Source organism: Triturus cristatus, chromosome 4_1, assembly GCF_964204655.1.
Source record: "Triturus cristatus chromosome 4_1, aTriCri1.1, whole genome shotgun sequence".
Taxonomy (NCBI): domain Eukaryota; kingdom Metazoa; phylum Chordata; class Amphibia; order Caudata; family Salamandridae; genus Triturus; species Triturus cristatus.
Genome location: NC_140585.1, coordinates 1,136,675,251 through 1,136,697,021, shown reverse-complemented (window position 1 = coordinate 1,136,697,021; position 21,771 = coordinate 1,136,675,251). Strand labels below are relative to the sequence as shown.

The window sequence follows — 21,771 nt, the reverse complement described above, 5'->3', positions numbered from 1 at the left end:
TTGTTAAATCTTGTTCTTTTTGCTGTTGAGCCTTTTGTGGTGGTTTGGTTCGTGGTCGAAGTGTTTGGAGCCTGTCCGACACTAAAAAATCCACCTCTTCTCCTAAATCTAGAACAATGGCATTGGGGTCCCATGTGCTGCAGCCTTCCTCGTCCGACGAAGGCCCACTTGTTAATGATTCAACATCACTTGATTCCTGGTTTGTATTGGTTACTTCGTTAGGTGTTGCAGAACTCAACGTTGTTGCACGATCTATGGGCCTTATAGATTTTGTCTGTTGTGACTGTTGTGCAAATTTGGATCTTTTCACATTATCGAATTTTTTAGCAAAGGTATAAATACGGCCCTGGGCATAGTCCTCCTTGTCACGGGCGAATTTATACACCTTTCGCGCCTTGATCTTGTCTTCCTGTTTAACGAGCCTTTCATTGATTGATTTGCGCGTTTCAGTAATTAAGGCATTAGGCTCAAATTTTGCCAACAGGTCATTGATTTCTTGAATCTCTCCCATCCGTGCTTCCCTGTCGATAATAGCGTATTTAACCAATATTTGCAGTAATTTAGCCGAAGATTCCAAATTAGCATGGCCCCATTCCTTAAGCATATTTGGATTTGGTTTCTCATAACTCGGCGCCAACAGTATTCGAAGCCCCCGAGGCACACGGTTTTCTTCCAAATACATTGTTAAAGACTTATGTTCCCACCACTTCGACATTTCCTGATACATGCATTTTTCCAATCTTTTTAACACCGCTTTAATTTGATTTTCATCAGAAATGTCACTTCCACTTTGTTCAGCAATGTTCTTGTTGCTGGAATTAGTCGTAATTTTAGGCAGACTAGAGTGCAGCCGCCGCCGCTTCTCTCCCACGAAGAATTTCCTCTGACATAGTGAAACACTCGAATTGCTTAAAAATTATCAAACGCTGTTTAACCTGAGCAGAAACTCGCCTCCAGGCTTCTAACGTCTTGTGCCAAACAACCTCCCCACCGTGACAATAATTATGGTTCACTCACCGCAGAGGTTGCTTTGTTGCAGTAAGTTGTTTGATGCTGAAAACAAACGCTGCTCGTAAATCACCTCTGCCTGGATTTTCCGAACCAAATATATATATATCTTGGAAATGAGAGCAGGATTACTGATATTAAGGAGATTCAGTCTCAAATCCCACGTTCCAGCCACCGGATTTCCATGGGCATTTGTTTGGCACTGGGAGTGTGAAAGGGAGATGAGGGAGGTGCCATTCCTCTCTCTGGTAACCCGCATTCCAAACATTTATCATGACAATGTGAGCCTATGCACTTTGCAAAATTAACAGAACATTATGCGTCTTTAATTTGGACACTCTTCTGCTTATGATTTTGCACGTGACATTGAAAATAAAATGCTATTAAAAGCTAAAAGGAATTATGTCCGTGCCGTGATGGGAAAGAACTGTGTTGGTGCATTCTGGGGCCCGTAGTTATCACGGGCCATGTGACCCCTGGGCATATATCATACTCACCAGTGATCAAAGCGATATCCCGCCGAAACGCGTAAGGACACTGAGTTGATTATGCTGCACAGACTAATAAAGTCTCTTTGGAAGAAAGTCGGTGTTGTGGCTCTGCACCTTCTGTTGCAGTTGCGAATTTCTCCAGGATCTCCATTCCTGACAGCAGAGCCCGCCCTGCAGGGTCAGGGGCCCCTGGTAAAATGGAGCCTTTGCTTGATATATATTACACAGTTTGGAAATGAGAGCAGGATAACTGACATTAAGGCGATTCAGTCTCAAATTATGATGTGCTTCATGATTTTGAGGATGGAGCATGTGTCCACAGTTCATTATTTAAATTATTTAGGAGGAATAAGAGCAAGGCACTTGCCTATATTGTCAAAGGAGTTAAGGCATTTTAGTATGGAGCACATGATAGAGTTAAGAGTGGAATATTTGCCATAGCAGGAGAATCAGATGGTAGACTGGAATTTAATGTATCCCAGAGATTATAGTGATATAAGGTTAAATCTGGCTTCTTTCAGAGGAAGATGGTTCACCTAAATTTGTTTACGCCAAAGTTAACAGCTAAACTTCAAAAGTATGTCAGTTGGATTCTAGATCCAGCAGCACTAGTAATAGCTGCATTTCAGCATTGTAGGAAGAGAATAAAAGGTCATGCTTTTGCACTATTCATGATAAGGCAGCAGGTTCTGTCAGTGGTGAGGAGATTGGAGGTGCTACATTGCGCTAGTGACTGTTTTGGGTGGCAATGACTTGAATTCGAGAGTGTTAGAACTAACAGTAGAGGAACCCTACCTGATTTCTGCAATGAGGGGACTTTCAATAGGATCAAGGCAAAGGAACATAATGGTACTAAGCATGACCTTGAATCTTTTTGTTTTTAAGATATCGCATGATCTAGAATGTTTCGGAATCAGTTGGTGAAGACTTCAGGATTACTCCGAGATTCATGAGCACCAGGCACAAGGAAGAGATCTAGAGTAGTGTGGAACATGTGGGTGCACTGGTGTATGGGAGAGGGTGTGCATCCCATGTATACTACTACAGTGACTTTGTCAAGTATTTTAATTGAGTTGTTGCAGGATAAGTTGTTATAGATCGGAAGCTTTTGCTCCATATTCTGGAAAGGAAGAAGAACTATTGGTCATGAGGTGTTAGTGTGCAGAGCATGAAGGGGATAAGTATTTGGAGACCACTGAAAGTGAGATTTAGCTACCCCTGGATGTGGAAAATAAAATGTTGTTGGTCAGGTCATTGCCAGGTAATAAGAGTACATCAAGCACATAAGTTGGAATTTTGCAACCCTGTTATGTCTTATTTCATTCAGTCTAGAATAAGCACTTTGAATGAGTCTCGATTTATCCCTGTAATGAAGATCAATCAAAATGGTGTGTGTGGGTGGGAAAAACTTGGGAAAACGAGAAACTTTGTTTAGAAATTGTTATGATAATGATGATGGAGAAAGTGGAGAATTGATGCATGTGGCCAGTTTGTTTAAATATTCTATTTTTTCAGAATAACTGCTCTGCTTAAGAGGAGATGGTGATATACAGGCACATGTAAAAAAGCGAGTGAACTCAATGAGGTGTTGCAAAGCTTTCAGAGAGAAAGAATGCTTTAAGTGAGCGATGTTAATGACGGTCAACATTCTGATTCTAGAAATTATGTTGTAATAGTTATCAAGTTTGGTGTACTTTAAAATTACTGTGAGGTGTCATTAAAGGATCGTTGAATAATCCAGCCTCTGTGTCTTTAATAAAATCAAGATTCTCATATCATACTTTGGTGAATTGACATTCTAAGAATACATACTAAAGACCACCCTCCAGTCAGTCAACCCCCACCGGCTGGCTATCCTTAGATCATTACCTTCCTTTGCCGTCTTTATTTCTGCTTCCACTACCATATGTACAAGGATCTCTCCAGTCTTGTGCTTGTGATGCTCCTTGAATTAACTTGCACCTGTACAAAGCTATCACTGAGAGATAATTCAGCAAGAAACGTGTGTGTTTTGCACATTGCCTCTTGGCCAAGGTTGTACGTGGCAATGGTGGCTACAGAGGGTCCATATTCTGGTGGGAGTAGGTTGGTGTTCCAGTGTATAGCCTTGATGTTTTGTTTCTGCGTAATATACCAAAGAAGTTTGAAGGTGAGAACAGGTGAAAGAGGACATCCTGTTTTGCTTGTAAAAATGTGAATATGTTCTTTTAGGCACCGGTTACATTTCAGGATGTCGCTGCCTATTTCTCTGAAGAGGAGTGGAAGCTTTTACTCGAGTGGCAGAAGGAGCTTTACAGGAACGTGATGAAGGACATTCAACAAGTCTTGATGTCTCTTGGTAAAGATGCGTCTTCTCTTTTAATCTATAGATAAAACATTCTTAAAATTGTCCATGCAGTTCTGTTCCAAGCTTGTTTTAGACTAGTAATTTGCTCTATCATCAGTAATTCTAAAATCCCATTATGTGTATTCCACAACTCCCGTTTCTTTCTTCCAGCCATCTGTCGGGAAGGGTGTGCAAATATCGAACTGTTGCTGAATAAAAACCCTTAACTGAAAATTACTTTCTTCATCAAGCCCATGGTTCTAGCACTCCCATTAGTTACAGTAAACTGCGGTGTGCACAGGCTGGACACTCCCAGGATGGTGGAGTTCTGGGGATTAGATTATCTCTCTCAGTTGTTGGCTACATAAAAATTAAATATCAGGAGCAAAAGTTGAATAATGCCTTTTAGACGCACCCACTTCATAATTGCTCCTCTGAAGCTTCATGTTTGAATAGTGATGTAGTCTGTCACTTGGAGTAATCATTACTTCAGACAGGGTGGCTGTGACTGGATATGTAATAGGCTATGTGATGACTGAAAAGGGGCTCACGGTTTTTTCCACACAGTGTGATGCGCTGGCCTTCAATGTGGTGCATTTGTCTTCCTTATTGGTGCTTTAATCTGACCATTTCAAAGTGCCACCAACAAATCAGGAATTCAGCATAAGTACAAATCACAAAGCAGCAGGTTGTTAAATGATTGCTTTCAAAAATACAAAGTAACACGAAGACAGTGTTTATTTCACTGTCTTCGTGTTACTTTGTATTTGCATTCTTTGAGTTTAGAGCTAAATCTGGAGGTACTGCCTTAGTGTGTCAATAATGCTGAGCATAACCTTCAGATGTAGTATTGAGAGGAGATTACGTGGCCTGCTCCCCGTAGTAGGACTGACATCATAGACTTATAGGTCGGGTGAGGCCATATTCCTGTTCTCACCCTTTGTCAGAGCTGTTGAGTGAGGATCTGCTCTTAGTGGGTTGGGCTAGTTTAGGTGTAGGTTGAGACAGAGTCCATAACGACTGTGCTGTAGTACTGTAACTTGGTGGTCAGAATGAGTTCTTAGGCAGATGGGTTGTGGCAGACGAGTTAGGAGAGAAACAGAGAGGCCACAGGTTTAACCCTCTGCCCATTGCTAACAAGGGTGTTTGGTCAATGCTCAAGTGTTTCTGATAATCGTCCAATAAATTGTTTTTGATGGAGTTTTTCTGGGTAAGCTGGACGCGCCCCAAGCTCTCACAGATTAATTTAGTTTGTTTGCCTCTGACAACAGGTCCCCTTATTGCTGCCTCTGTCTTTTCATTGAGGGCTGAAGATAAGAAAGACCGAAGTCCTGGGAACCATGAGATTGCTGGGAGAAGACATAGGACTGTGTCACCAAGTAAGTGATGTCTGGAGAAGTACTGCTGTGATGATAAGACTGTAGTAGGTTTTTGGGTTTGCTCTTGGTTTCCAGACATCCACACATTGAGTGTCACTGCCAGTGCCAAGATACAATTTGGTCTATGGTGTTTGCTGTTTTATATGTACTGTGAATGTACTTAACTGCCCATGGACATTCACCCAGAACAGCTCACCAGTGTGTTTCAATAACATTTAGAACATTAATGTACAAGGACCATTTTAGATCATTGTATCACCAATCTATTAAATCCCAATAGTGTAGCAGTCCAGCTCTAACAGATATTTTCGATATCACCCAGGCAGTTAAAGAGCAAGTGCAGCCAGGTGAAACACTACTATGTTCAGGTAACGTGATAAATTGAGACCTAAAACGTTTGTTGTTTCTCTACTTGTGTCCTGTGCTTCTTACTATCGGTGTCACTGAAACTGATTTATTTCTTCATGTTATCATAACAGACTTTGAAGTGAGGGAAAATGCAAGGAAAGTAAGTTTCCAAATTGTTACCGCATTCAACTTCCTATTTCCTAAACAAATGAACATGACACAGGGTATGTATTTAATAACCTATTGGCGGTCGCCAGTAGGTAGCTATATTTAGGATCATGTTTCCATAGGAAAAGTGTGTTTTTGACTTGCCTACATCTTTGGTGCCTTTTGATGAATCTTCGCACAATTTTCCTCAAAGTGCGCAGGTGATTCTAGTTGCCCATGGAATGTTTCGGGGTGATTTAGCAAGCAGGGGCAGAGAAAGGTTGGGGGGGGGGGGGGGTTAAAAAGATGCCTTTCCCATGTTAATTTCCATTGAAGCTATAGACATGATTACAGCCCAAACCGCTGGATGGAATTACACCGAATTTGGCAGAAAGTTAGATATGGTTATGCAGATCAGGCTTTCAGTTATTTGGTGTAAATCCATTCCCTAGTTTGTGAGAAATCTGCAATTGGGACTAATTAGCAAATAATAACGAAGTTGTGCATAGATCTGAAGAGCTCTGATTGGCTGCTAACATTTCAACCAGGAAGTGTTGGCAGCCATCTTGGGACTCTGCTTGAGCCGAGTCCCGAAACAAAATGGGGAAAAGAGGGCAGGGTAGGAATACCCTGACCCCAAGTCTAGGTCTTGGGGTCCCAGAGAGACTCTGGCAGGACAAAAAAGCATTTTCTGAAAATAAATTTACGACCCCAAAAAAAGTGCAGGCTCTCGCACTTGTTTTGAAAAGAGCGCCCAAGTGGGCAGGTCCTGGGTTATTTTTGAAGAAAAAAAAGAGAGGCGCAAATTGGCCCCCCCCACCTGAGGCTTTTTGAGCCCTGGGGATCACTACCTCCTAGGCTTTTTATTCATATAGGAGTGGGGCTGTACTGACCCCCTTCCCCCCCCCCGCCCCCCCCCCACCACCACCACCATGGGCTCAAATGAGCCCCGGGGCCTTAATTGGAGAAAAAAAAGTGGTTGCTTTCTTTTATTATAGGATGAAGGGGGGGGGGGAGCGGACCACCACCTCCCTGGGGCGGCTGGTGCACAAGAAAGGAGGGGTGCCATGGGGTCTCCCTCCTGGAGCCTTACATGGCCCTGGGGACAGCCACCCCCCCAGGACCAGGCTCCTGCAGTGTCCCTGGATGTCCATCCCCCGGACGTAGCTGTTTGCTTTTGTTTGGCAGGAGCTAATAGCTCCAGCCAAGCAAAAACAAACACTCCGGTTCTAGAGGGCGGGAGCTGTCAAAGTGCTCCTGCCCACTGGAAGCGGAGGTTTAATCTCTTTCCCTGCCAAAGATGAAACGAGTGCTCCTGCACAGAGGGAGCTGCCTTTCCAGTAGCTCCCTCCATGCAGCAGCACTGCCGGCTCCCACAGGAGGCGGGGAGCTAGCTGGGACTGCAAGGGTCTTGAGGCTCCCCTCTGCGGTCCCCATCGTGCACACTGGGTGCCCTGGCTATAACCAGGGCACCCAGAGACACATGACTGGCTCTGGGGGGATGGGGTTCCAGGGGTCGATATTGGCTGGGGGGGGCTGCGTGGCCCCACTTCCCTATTGAATTATGGCCAGAGATGGGGTCCCTAGGGAGGCTGCACAACCCCCTCCCCATTCAAAGGTGTCCAGGTCGCTGGGAGACAGGGTCCCCAGGCGGAATTTGGCCCAGGAAGGGGGTCTATGTGGCCCCCTCCCCATTCAAATGTAGCCTGGCCATTCACACTCACAGACCCACTTACCGGCTTGCAGACCTCCCTCACACACTCATACACCCATTCACAAACCCACTCAGAGCCTTGTGCACCCACTCACAGACCCACTCTGGGACTCATGCACTCACTCACAGACCCACTGGGAAACTCATGCACTTACAGAGCCACTCCGAGACTTATTCATCCACTCGTAGTGACACATACTCACTCATGAAGGCACTTGTAAACCCACTCAGACACTCTCACACCTACTCACAGACCCACTCAGACACTCACTCAGACACTCACACACCCACTGACACTCATGAACTCATTCACACACTCCCTCTCAAAGGTTACAGTTCGGAATTAGAATTAAAAAGCCTTAGAAATTCACTGAAGAAACCAAAGGTTACAGGGACGTTATAGACCGAGAATAGAATTTAAAAAAAGTAGACATTCACAGAAAAAAACAAAGGTTACAGGGACGGTATAGTTGGGCTCAGATTACACTCGTACAAAACCATTGAAATTCAGCAATTATAGTTACCTGAGCTAACAATAACTTACGCCCCCCGCAATGCACTGCTGATGACCTCACATATTACATCACTCATGACATGGTCAGTGACATCACTGATGACATCATCCAGAAACAATCACATACCCACTCATACCCCTATGCAACCTCCCATACACCCACTTACACAGAATTACTCAGACAACCACTAACTAATCCATAGATTCACTCACACACCCACTGACTCCTTCATACAGCCACTCACAAACCACTCACTCAAACATACAGTACTCATACAACCAGTAACACACCCACTCACACAGCCACACACTCACCCATACAGCTACTTACACACCTACTTATTCACCTATTAGATCACTCATGACATGGTCAGTGACATCACTGAAGACATCACTGATGACATCTAAAATGACCTCACTGTTGACATCATCCAGTGACTGAGTGTTTTACTTAATGTTTTTGTGTTTTAAACGTATATACTAAGGTACTAAGTTAGATTGGTATATGTTGTATACGTACTACTGTTAAGTGATTGCTTTTTTTAACATAGTTTATGTGTCACTGTCTGACTGTGTGTCTGAGTGACAGTACATGTGTGTGAGTAGATGTACATGGCTGTATGGGTGTATAAGTGGGTATCTGAGTAGCTGTGTAGATGGCTTAGTGGCTGTGTGAGTGGCTTTATTGGTGAGTGGGTGTGTCCGTGGCTGTATGGGTAGGTGAGTGACTGCTATAACTGTCGATTTCACTGGATTTGTATGAGTGAAATCGAAGCCTAACTATAACGTCCCTGTAACCTTTGTGGTTTTCCGTATGTGTTATGTGTGTGTATATATATATATATATATATATATTATCTACTGGCGGTCGCCAGTAGATAGTTATAGTTAGGACCGTGTTTCCATAGGAAATCCGCAACATTCTATTTTGAATAACTTTGGCGCCGATTGACGAATCCTGGTGAAATTTTCAAAATAGGTGGGGCGCTCCGCTCCGCTCCTACCCTGAAAGTCTCGGGGGGATTCGTCAAGCGGGGGCTGAGAAAAAGGGGGGGTCCCAAAACGTGTTTTCCCCATGCATTTTTCCATTGGACCTTTAGTCCAAGCTACAGCTCGAACGGCTGAACAGAATTACTTGAAATTTGGCAGAGAGGTAGTCCTCAGGTCAGGGATGTGCCTTTTGTAGGTCTGGTGTAAATGTATTCAGTATTTGCAGAGAAAATAGCATTTAAATCCATATATATATCTATAAGCGCGCTCCGAGCGCGTACGGTAAGCTTACCGTACGCGTACGGTGCCGTGCGCGACCTTAATTCTGATTGGTGGTTACATGACTGTAAACGTTCGAATCGGTCGAAATCAGGAAGTGTCGGCCGCCATTTTGTGTGTCTCACACTGATAAACAAAGGTGGAGAACATGAAAAGGGGGCAACGAAGAGAGTTGCAGACCCCCTAGCGTTTGTCAGGGGGTCCAACAAGATCACAAAAGTATGAAAAAGACATTTAATTTTTTTTTATAAAAATCGCAGGGTGCGCGTACGGTAAGCTTACCGTACGGCAAAAAAAACGAAAAAAAAATAGAAGAAAAAATGAAATTTAAGTGTTTAGATATTAGGGGGCTCTAAAAAGAGCCGTTGTGTTTATGAAGTGTTTTTTTGTGGTACTTACAAGTAAGTACCGATGCAGAGTCTAAAGTTCAAGAGGAAGACTCTGTTGCCTTCATCAGTGAAGTGTACACCGTGAGGGGGTGAAAAAAAAGGTGGAGAACGTGAAAAGGGGGCAGAGTGGACAGTTCCTGACCCCCTAGCCTTGGTCAGGGGGTCACAGAAGGACCCCCAAGGGAGAAAAAAACAATATTTTTTTTTTTGTAAAAATTGCGAGGTGCGCGCACGGCGAAAAACCTGAATCCACTGCTGATGATGTCACATATTACATCATTCATGACATGGTCAGTGACATCACTGATGACATCTCAAATGACATCACTGATGACATCATCCAGTGAATGTGGTTTGGTTCGTTATTTAAATATGTTTTATATATATATATATAGCAATTTGCATTGAAGAATGAGTGGATATATAAATATCTGGATGGAGGATTTAGTAGCAGTGTGATTGACTGTTTACTTGACTAATTTATAGTGTCTCACTAAATATATTGGATAGTGACTAAACTGTGTGAATATCTGTATCACTTTGTCAGTTGTTGTGTAAACTGCTGCACCAGTTGGTTACTAGCTACGTGAAAGTCTATATTATTTATTGATTAGTTAACTGAGTATTTGTATGGGAGAGTGAATGTGTGTGTGGTTCGGTGGGGGTGTGTGACTGCCCAAAGATGTGTGAATAGTTGATTCAGTAGGTATATGAAGTTAAAACTACACGTTATAACAGTTGTTTGGGTGAGCGAATATCTTTAAGGGTGTGGTGATGAGCCAATATAGGTCTCAATGGTACATGTCCAACAAACTAGAAAAATAAAAGCCAGTGTATGTGTCAGTTGTTGTATATAAATAAGTATACATAAGACTCAGTGATTGTACGAGTGACTGTATGGATAACTGCATACTTGTAATAGTGTTTTTATAATACACTAAGTATGAGTTATCTATACGAATAGATGAAGTGGTGTTTTTATAAGTGTATAGGTAAGTAAAAGTAAGTATGATCCATTGTTTACTTAAGTGAGTAGGATGACTTCATAAGTGATTAGGATGTGTGCTGATAGTGTTCTATTGATCGTTGACAGCATGTATGAGTGAATCTATAGGTAAGTGATTAGAAGTGTGTATAGATCTAGGAATCACTGAGTGGGTGTTTAGAAACTTGTATTGGTGTGTCAATAGTTTTAAATCTGGCACTCTGTATTTTACTGTGAGTGATGAAAGGTTATACTAGTGTATGATGAGGTGTATCTGATTGTCACGTGGATGATGTCATCAGTGATGTCACTGACCATGTCATGAGTGATGTAATGTGACATCATCAGCAGTGGATTGCAGGCGCGCGAGATGTAGTTAGTACAACTAACTATATCGGAGGAATTTCAGTGGTTTTGTTCGAGTGAAATGTCCAGCTAACTATAACACCCCTAAAACCTATTGTTTTTTCAGTGAATTTCTAAGGTTTTTTAAATGCTAATTCCTAACTATATCAGGCCTGAAACCTAGGTTTTTTTCAGTGAATTTCTAAGGTTTTTTAAATGCTAATTCCTAGCTATATCCGGCCTGAAATCTATGGTCTTTTCAGTTAATTTCAAAGGTTTTGTAAATGACAATTTTTAATGTATTAATTGTTATACTGATTTTTTTAATACTGATTGACTACATTTTTAAAACTATTTTTAGATATTTTTTTAAATTACATTATACATTACAATACAAAATATACTTTCTCAGAATGAATTACTTTAGTTTAAATACTTTGCAAATAGGCAATAGACTTTTAAGAACAGTAGTTACAGTTGTTGCAATGGGCAACACAATTTCAAACACAATGCAACATTGAGCTCAATGTGAATTTCTAGTCAAATGCAATTAGTTACTTTATGGATTACTTAGATTCAGTCCTTGGACATCTCCTGTAAACAGTTGAGTAAAAGCGTTTTGGTTACAGTAGTGATTTTTAAGGAATAATATTGTATTTTAAAAGTTGACACTTAGAACATTTTTCACATAGAATCACCAATGTTATCCTATGGCAGAAAATTCACTTAGCAGGTAAGTTGTGTTATCGTTACTTTTTCTTACTCAGTGGTGGATCCTGGATCCAGCACTGGTGAATCTCCTGTAAACAGTTGAAAGAATGTGTTTTTCATACAGACGATTTTTTTAGGAATATTTTTAGTTTGTGAAAATAGACACCTAAAAACTTTTCTGCTGAAAACCGCAAATGGATTCCTATTGAAGGAAATACAAGTTACTGGTAAGTACGCTTAGAATTACTTTTCAGGGTAAGTGCTGGGCTAAAAGATGCAGCCCTGGGTTCTTTCCTGATAACAGGTGAGTAAATCGGAATTTGTAGTTCGGATGATTTTAGAGGAATATTTGTACAATGGTGAAGGAAGGGGGCGGGGCCTGAGGTGACCTGTGCAAACACGCCCTGTGGTGCATTTCAAGTTGGGGAATTAATTCCTCTTCAATCCTGCGTTCCCCTGTGGGCCAACTAACCCACCAGGTACCTCCAGTATGCGCCATGGAGCTGCGTTGAAGAGACGTGTTCAGAGGCCACGCCCCTTTTTACAACACTCTGCAGCACAGCTCCGTGGCCCTTACTGGAGGTACCTGGTGGGCTAGTTGGCCCCTAGGGGACCTCTGGATGGAAGAGGAATTAATTCCCCAACTTCAAATGCGCCACAGGGCGTTTTTGTACACATATCCCCTCAGGCCCCGCCCCCTACCTTCACCACTGTGCAAACGCGCCCTGTGGCACGTTTTAAGTTGGAGGATTAAGTCTCCTTGAATCCTGAGGTCCCCTGGTAGCTAACTAGCCCACCAGGTACCTCCAGTAAGCGCCACGGAGTTGCATTGCAGAGAGGTGTAAAAAGGGGCGTGGCCTCATTACACCTCTCTACAACGGAGCCCCCTGGCGCATACTGGAGGTTCCTGGTGGGCTAGTTGGCCCCCAGGGGCCCCCAGTATTCAAGGGGAATTAGTTCCCCCTCTGCAAACGCGCCAGGGGGCGCGTTTGCAGAGTGGTGCAAGGAGGGGGCGGGGCCTCCGGCCCAATACCGTCTTCAAGGTTTTTTTTTGTTTTTCAAAGGGGGGCTGTGTAGCCCCCCTTCTTTTTCTAATTTATTGGCCCTGGGGACTCCCGCCCTGTCATTGCAAACTACAGTTTCCCGGGGATGGGCACCCCGGGACACTGCAGGAGCCGGCCCTGGGGGGGGCGGTCCCCAGGGCCTATACAAGGCTTCAGGGGGGGCCCGCGCGGCCCCCCCTCCCACATTTTGAAGTTGCCCCGGAGGGTGGCGGTCCCCGGGGCTGGGGGTCCTGAGAGCTCCCCACACCAAAAATTTTAAGCTCCGGCGGTGGCTGTCCCCGGGGCTGGGGGGGCCTGAGAGCCCCCCACCCATTTTAAAGAAGCCCCAGGGGTGCCAGTCCCCGGTGCACCGGGTGAGCCGTGAGCCCCCCACCTATATTATTTTAGAGCCCCGGGGGGTGGCGGTCCCCGGGGCAGTGTGGTGGGGATTGGGACCCCCCACACTTAATTTTTCATTATGTCCCAGGGATTTGGCCCCCCCAGGGGCAAATTAGCATATTTAGGGCTGGAGCCCGCGCTGACTTTTTTTTTTCTATCAGCAGGATGCGCGCATCCAGCGCGCATCCTCCCATTTAAAAAAAAAGATATATATAATTGGTTTTTTTTGGGGCCTTGGGGGTCCTTGTGGGACCCCCTGAGCAGGCCTAGGGGGTCCGGGTGTTTCTACCCTGCCCCCTTTTTGCATTTTGCGACGTTTTTTGGGGGGTTTCTTGTGCCTCGGTTCTACCGAGGCACAAGATGGCTGCCAACACTTCCTGATTCAGAGTGTTGGCAGCCAATTAAAATTCAGGTCGTGATCGGGAGGGTGCGTGGATCCTCCGAGGCCATAGATATATGTATTTTTAACTTTCATTTTCTCAGGAACTACTGAACGGATTTACACCATTTAAGCAAAAGGCACAAGTCTGAACTGAGGACTACCTCTTTGCCAAATTTGGTGTAATTCCGTTCAGCAGTTCGGGCTGTAGCTGCGGCTAACGGTCCTATGGGAAAATGCATGGGGAAAACGCGTTTTGGAACCCCCCCCTTTTTTGGCCCCCGCTTGACGAATCACCGTTGAAACTTTCAGGATAGGAGCGGACCGGAGCTGGCCAAAAGTTTTGAAAATTTCGCGAAGATTCGTCAATCGGTGCCAAAGTTATTCCAAATAGAATGTTGCGGATTTCCTATGGAAAGTAGGTCCTAACTATATCTACCTACTGGCGACCGCCTGTAGGTAATATATATATACACACACACACACACACTATTTTTCTGAAAAGGTTAAGGTGACGTTATAGTTGGGGATGGTAATAATATATTGGTTTACATAAAAAAAATAACCTCAGAAATGTACTGAAAAAAGTTAAAATGACGTTATAGTTAGGTGAAAATGTTAGTTAAAATGTATCATTTCAAACAAACAAAAAACCTGAAATTCGCAAGTTATATTTTACTGAGCTAACCAGAAGTTGTGCTTCCACATGCCCAAAGTTATCATCAGTGATGTCATTTGACATATTAGCAGTGATGACATTGAACATGCCATGAGTGATGCTATCCGTGTCATAAGCTGAGCAGCTTATTACCATACCTAAACGCAATTGGGTGACCAGCCCCTATAACGCACAACTGAAGCCCATGCACGGCATGGAGTTTGGCACAGGACCTAGCCTTGGCCAGGCCCTCCAATCACTCCCCCGTCCCCCATGGGTGCCCAACACCGAAGGCCTTTTGGGGTTGGGCACACTGCCTGGTCTGTTGTCAGGCCTGCTCCCAACCCCCTGCACCCCCAGGCGGCCAACACCCCCACGGACACCCACCCCACTTTATATTTGTAATTCCTTTTCCCAATCCCTCTGGAGTATCATGGGTTTGCGATAAACCCTCAAAACATTTTTATTTTTTATTTTGGGACCATGGACGGTCCCTCTGAGACCGTTCCCACCCCCACAAGGGCCAGGAGATCTGGGTTACCCCTACTCTGACCCCTTATATGGTATTTTAAAACATTTTCAAGAGATGGGACCAAGCCCTGTAATGGCCACCGCAACATTTCTGTTCATGTTACAGCCAGCCAATTAGAGAGCTCGATTAAAAAAAAAAGAAAAAAAACCTTCATCCAATCAGAAGGCTTGAATATTTGAATTTTAGCCCAACTGTAAATATATCTATACATTTTGACTTTTGATTTCCCAAAACTGCTGAACAGACTTGCACCAAATTGCTAAAAGCAGGCTTTCTGGGTAAAGATCTAGCTTTCTGCCAGATTCGGTCTTATTCTTCTCCGGCATTTTGGCTATAACGCTCTCTAAAATTCCGTTTGGAAATGGCATAGGGAAGCATAGGTTATTGCACAAACATGCTTGGCAGAATTAATCTTTAAGTCACTCCAGAATTTAGATAATCATTTTTTTTAAAAAAGCTTAGGAAGAGCTTCGGCTGTCTATATTGGCCTATATGAGTTATGGCTGAGAATTCACCACCTGTGTTTTTCTCATGGCTTTTTAAGACCACTTTACCCTCCTCCCCCCTTCCAAAAGACGAGGTTGGTGGATGGGGTAATAAATATACGTGACCTTACAAGCTCGAGCACTGTTCTATGTTCTCAACCTGCAGGTGCTGCAAATTGTTGGCAGATCAGTTAGTAGGAATATGATTACCTCTACCAGGACCTACATACTGCCCAGCCCCTCTCAATGTATGTCACTAGCACTATTTTAGGATGCCTCTCGTGCAAATGTGTAGTTTAGCATCCTTCAATTCGTTTTTAATAATTATAAGCCCTTGTTAGTATTTAATAGATTTTTTTACATTGGTAATTTACTTAGTGTGAGTATTTATAGAGTCCTCAGTTACATGTAAGCCATCGCAAAGTGCATTATTGTCATCTATAAACCTGCCCTTACAGTTAAGAGGCTGTCTGGAAAAGCTGTTCTGTGGGTTCCTGCTTTTTGACTTTTAAGTCAAAGTGTCCGATTTTTAATATTTTACGTTGTTACATTTTAAATATTATATTTTATATTACCTCTGAACTAACAATTAATTGCAGGCTTCTGTCTGTTTTGCTGAATTTATTCTTGTACTATGTATATAATTCCGGGGACATATAATAACATGTCTACTGCACTTATTGATTTTTAATCATTAATTATGTATGTATTGTGCTGGTTTTATCTTGTACTTTTATGGATATTTTTGTATCCGAATAATTGATTGATTGATTGACATTTAAGTCTTTTTCCACTGACTCGGTGGGTTCACTTTAGTTTTGGTTCTCTGTCTCCATCTTATAATAAAGGGTTTCAACTTGTGTTTAGGGCTTCCTTTTATCGATGCCAATATCTCTTTGGGGATTGAAGAAGAGCCAAGAGGAACTTTTATTGAGCATCTTGATGTGGAAAGTACACAAAGCATCACCAGTGTCAGCCCAGGTGTGTAAAGAAAGTGCCTCGATTAAGTTGGAGTTACTCTGCCATTGTTATTAAAGATGGATTGATCACTGAATAATCTATTTATCTAAACTGTGATTTCTTGTCAATTGGTATGGATAGCTCCATCCCAATCTTGTTTTCAACTTTGACAACATCTCTGTTGAATGTGTGTCTGTATAATATACTAATATACTGTACTTGCATATTTTAATAACAGATCAGGTGATTGCCACATCAGTAGTTTCATTTCAAATAAAAGAAGAGGGAGAGCACTGTTCCGTTGACAATCGCAGCTTTCGAAAAAAAGAGTGCACTGGCAGCCCTGCAGGTGAGTACTTGGTCTTGATGCTTAGAACTGCAGAAATAGGATAGCAATATGAGCTCCTGCTGACAACATTTAGAAAAACACAGTCTGTGGTCGTTCTATTATTTATGGTCAGTCGCTCTTTGGTTTCAGCTACGGGTCTCATGCTCACTGCTATAGGAATAAAGCTATATCTCACTAATAAGGCCTAAATAGTCTAAAATGGGACGGGGCTTGTGTTCAAACCTGGAAGCAACCTTGCTTTGCAATTCAGGCTTGTCTTTTCCTATTGGCAGTTTGGGCTGGATTGTTCCCATGAGGCACAGGGTCAAGACTGATGTGCATATAGCTGTATCTGAACTGGGGTGGCGAAGTGAGCTTAAGAATGATAATGGATTCAACCCAGATCTGTGAGTTCGGGTGAGTGTCTGAAAAGTTTCAGTGCTCTGTCTATCATCTCCTTGTGTTTGCTTTGTTCGCCCTAAGTTGGCAGGGTATGCCCAGACATGGGTCCCTTGCTCACTTTGCCACTGGATTCAAGCTAGCCTGGCTGATGAGGGGTGTTAACCCAAAACCAGTCCTAGGATGCTTGTTTCTGGTCCAGTGAAGACATGGCTTGGCAGTTCGGGCTAGACTGATCCCATGAGGCACAGGGTCAAGACTGGTTTGCATATAGCTGTGTCTGAACTGGGGTGGCGAAGTGAGCTAAAGAATGATGATGGATTCAACCCAGATCTGTGAATGGCGGTGAGTGTCTGAAAAGTTTCAGTGCTCCGACCATCATCTCCTTGTGTTTCCTATTGGGACAAGACCAAGACTGTTCTCTGTCTCCGAGTGGCACAGTGAACAGACAAATGAAGGCCCTAAATTTGCCCTAGTAGTTACCAGTGGCTAAATTTAATTCTAGCATTTCACCCATCACCTTTTTGTTTTCCTTAGAATATACTCTTTCATGTGAAGTATAGGGCATTCCGGACTTTAAGTATTTAAATATTTGTTTGATTTGTTAAGTGCAGCCATGCATCATTACAGCCACTCCAGAGAACTAGTACATCCTGGATGTTGACACACTTACATATCGCAGGTTGGAGAGAAAAGGGAAGTGCAGGAATGCTCAGATGTACCGTTTGGAAATCTAGAGGACTGGAAGTTTAGTGTTTTTTCCCTTTACATTAGCCCAGTTGCAGACCATGTATTAGAAACCTTGCCTCCCTTTCATCCTTCAGGGCATTTTGGCAAACCGATACAAATCAGACCATTGCAGGGTGTTTTGGGCTAATCTGATTGACTTGAGGTCCTTCGGCCAGGTTTGACAAATCTTTGCAAGCTAAGGGTCACAAGGCATCTTCTGATGGTTGACTGGGTTTATGTGGCCAGGGGTGTGTAACCTACCTGATGCAGAAATATGGGTATTGGTGGAAGGTCCCCAGAAGAGTTGTAGAAGCTCCTTCCATTTACCACTAAATGTAGATGTAGGTCCAGCAGTCACCTCACCTGATGCAGTAGATGTGTTAATAGCATTTTGTATAAATCCAGCATATTCATTCCTAGTTTCTTCTTAACAATGTATGCCCTGCAATATCAGTCTGTCGATTGTGGGCTAAATGTGTAGTTTCGTCTCAACGTAACAAGTAGCTGTAAGTGTTCCACAGTTCACGCTGAACACGTTCCCTGAGCTGGGGTTTGACCTCCAAATATTGAATGTTTCAAAGTGCAGTTTAAAGAATTGCATTTATTTGTTGAACCACATCATTCATGCAGAAAAACTGTGAAAATGAATAACTTAATTTATAGGACTATAAAATGGTTTAATGTGACAAAAAAATTCATGAGCTTGAGTACTGAGCCACGGGGGCAGTTAAACATGCTTCCAGTGTAAGAAAGGCTGCTATCCTGTGTCTTTCTGAATCTGTACTGTGAAATCCCTCTCCAGTCCAGGGTTTGGGCCAGGTTGTTTTTGGCAAGGGGTGTGTGTGTGTGTGTGTGTGTGTGTGTGTGTGTGTGTGTGTGTGTGTGTGTGTGTGTGTGTGTGTGTGTGTGTGTGTGTGTGTGTGTGTGTGTGTGTGTGTGTGTGTGTGTGTGTGTGTGTGTGTGTGTGTGTGTGTGTGTGTGTGTGTGTGTGTGTGTGTGTGTGTGTGTGTGTGTGTGTGTGTGTGTGTGTGTGTGTGTGTGTGTGTGTGTGTGTGTGTGTGTGTGTGTGTGTGTGGGTTTGTGTGTGTGTGGGTTTGTGTGTGTGTGTGTGTGTGGGTTTGTGTGTGTGTGGGTTTGTGTGTGGGTTTGTGTGCGGGGGTTTGTGTTACTATCCTTGTGGGGACTTGGGTGTGATAACACACTCACACTGTGGGGACTTGAGTGCACTGTGGGGACCTGAACCCAGGTCCCCACAAGGCAATGTCTTCTAAACAATAAAAAATAGCTTCAGGAACATCTGTGTCAATTTTTACAACTTTTTAAAAAATTGCCTTGTGGGGACCTGTGTTTCATCAAGTGTGTTTATATTTGTGCTCAGCTCTGCCCCTGTAGACAGGAGGTGGTACTGCAGTCTTAAACACACTTTGCATTTAAACACACTTTGCTCACCAGAACCTCATGCTAATAGCAGAAAGGACAGATATTTCAAAGGGAATGCTGCATATTCCTGTATTTATTCAAATATTTCATGAAAATTAGCATTTTTTCTATTTATTAAAATTGAATTATCATTTACATAAAGCTATTTACTTTAGACTTTTTGTGTCGGAAAATTGTTTGTGGTTTTAAAAATATTGCTAAAAGCAATTTGGGTCAGTTTCTAAACCCAGAATACTTCACTATTGCCTTATGATCCTTATCTGCAATTAAGGAATGATGGTGCACTGCACTGAGATAGGATGTAAACTGATCTGATCGTTTTTGGTAAATACCCTTGCGGCATCAATGTCTATTATTGCATTTCAATGCCTGTATAAGGAATTCAGAGTTTTATTTTGCTTTGCCTTTGTTCACATACTATTATGCACAATGGAATAAGTTCTGTTAGGTGATGGCTAGATGAGTGAGTGAGTAGCGCTGCATTGTGTGAAGGGCTACGTTCTTGGCAGACAGTGAACGGAAGCAATGGTATGCCCGCAGCATGGGGATTTTTAACAGAAGAGGGATGTTCTAATTAAATTAGTGAACTTCTTAAAGGATAGATTCAAATATCACAATAATATTTATTCTGAATGATTTAATTAAAGAGCAGAATAATAGGCAAAGACTAGAGTGTGCACCAGAAATTTGTGACATGGGACAGTGTGGGATGCACGATTTGCCATTGTGCCAAGTTGTTTGATACCTTTTCAGTAGGTCAGCACACCCGAACATATTTTTTCTGACTATAGATTTAAACAGAATGTTTGAATTCCTGCCTTTACATGTATATGTTAGAATTGTGAAAATGATGGGTTTCTTTTGTAGGAACTGGTTTGATTACATGCACTTAAACAAAATAGGATGAAAAGATGTTGATTGGCTGAGTACACCACATTTATGTACAGCCAGACTACAAAAATGCACTGCATTGTCTTGATGACATATTCATACACGGAAGCCAAGCCATAGAGAAAATGAGATTCTTACGATGCACTTTCAAATTTCACCTTGTATTAAAATAAGCAATTATTTAACTACGTTACTGTTTGCATAGCGACTGAGACTGGCGCACAATCAGGCTGCCTACAGCCATACACACACCTTTCCACCATAGTGCACAGGTGTCTGTGTCATGTCTAGCATTCATTTTTTACTGGAAGGCTACCCTTCCAGTACGAAATGCTTTGCATAGACAAACTTTACAACTTTTCCCACTTTAGATGTGTGCTGCACTATAAAGGTTTTGAAAAATAAAAACTTTCCTCTTTTTCACCCCTTCCTCGAAGATGCATTATTTTATTTTGGGCAAACCCCTCCCTAATATTGATAGTAGATAGGGTTTTACATAAAAAAAACATGGGTGATTGCAAGCGAATGTCCATGTACTACCCATGGCATTCTCCCTTTATGCAAAGTGATGCAAAACACTGCATTGCATTACTTACAGGCAAATTTCCAGCGCAAATTGCAATTTGATCAGGATAGTAAATTCAAAATAAATATTTAGGGGCAGATTTATGTTTCCTGGCGCATCCCTGCAAATTAGCAGGTATGCGCCAGGAAAGATGCGTCACGAAAGTTTACCCTTGCGCCACAATAGATGCGCCGCATTTACAATGCAGCGCATCGTGGCGCAAGGATAAACAGATGCGTGACGCATCTAATGGCGGAAGGGCGGCGCATTGCTGGAGTTGCGTCGCAAGCGCGATGCAGCTCCAGCAAGGCTCGGGGGTGCCCTATCATTACAATGCTGCATCAATCCTTACACCTGCTTCAAGCAGGCGCAGGGTTTTGACGCAGCATTGGCTCAAAAGTGACTGAGTGAAATCTTGTAGATTTCACTCAGCCACTTTTAGGAGGCGTTCCTGCGACGGAACGCCCCCCCTTCCTGCACAGGTACGCCGACTTCAGGCGCAGGGATTTACAACGTGACGCATCTCCCAGATGCGTCCCGTTATAAATACCCCGCAGCATGGCTCAGGATTTGCGCCGCCGCTGCGTCACAAAAGTGACGCAACGCCGGCGTAAATGAGGCGCAAGGGGCTCATAAATCTGCCTCTTTGTACTGGATTGCATCACTTTTGTGAAGCAAACCCAGTGCAAAATGTTGGGACATCTGCCTGTGTCTTTAAAAAGCAGCAAAGTCGATTTATGTTTTAAAAATTCTACCCAGACTTAATAAATGAAATTAGAAGAACTAATAAGGGCAACATTTCCCTCCAGATGATATCTTTTTTCATGTTGCAAATTAGTCACAAACAGTAACTACTTAACCATGTCGGAATAAATGTAAATAGCTCTGCTTTAGAAATCGAGTTTACACAAGATTTGTAAACATTTTAAGTCACTTTTGTTGTTGGCTTCTTCCTACTACACATTTATTGATTACCTTTCCAAATGCATTTATGTTTCATAACAACCATAACCTAAAATATCAAAATAAAAACAAATTGCAAACAAATGCGGTCTTGGTGGTGCACTCAATCTGTCATTTAAAAGATGGTTAAAACTGATCCCTGATTTCCCTAAGTAGAAGAATGCTGTTTCTTACTAATTGGAAAAAAAATATTTCTTGTCAGGCAGTAAAGTAGACAGACAGTACAGCACTGATGTTTGCATTGAGATAAAGCACTGCAAACTCAAGTGATTTTGGAAAGTAGTAGACTACTTCGAGAATATTGGTCCTTTCCTTTAGTCAGTTTCACAAATAATAATCATTAGAATGGTATGGGAGCTCAGTGTTTGAACATG

At 42.8% G+C, this 21,771-nt stretch overlaps 1 protein-coding gene across 5 annotated transcripts in view; it reads left to right on the top strand.

The window, feature by feature from the left end:
- The window catches only part of LOC146856171 (uncharacterized), a 128,367-nt gene that overhangs the window by 27,142 nt on the left and 79,454 nt on the right, over positions 1–21,771 (top strand). For 4 of the 5 annotated variants that reach the window (XM_085654218.1, XM_085654221.1, XM_085654220.1 and 1 more), the window contains 4 exons: positions 3,711–3,837; positions 5,097–5,204; positions 15,990–16,103; positions 16,321–16,431. In XM_085654218.1, the coding sequence (XP_085510344.1) occupies positions 3,711–3,837; positions 5,097–5,204; positions 15,990–16,103; positions 16,321–16,431 (460 nt within the window). The remainder of the gene's footprint in view (positions 1–3,710; positions 3,838–5,096; positions 5,205–15,989; positions 16,104–16,320; positions 16,432–21,771) is intronic. The other variant, XM_085654219.1, reaches the window with a different exon arrangement.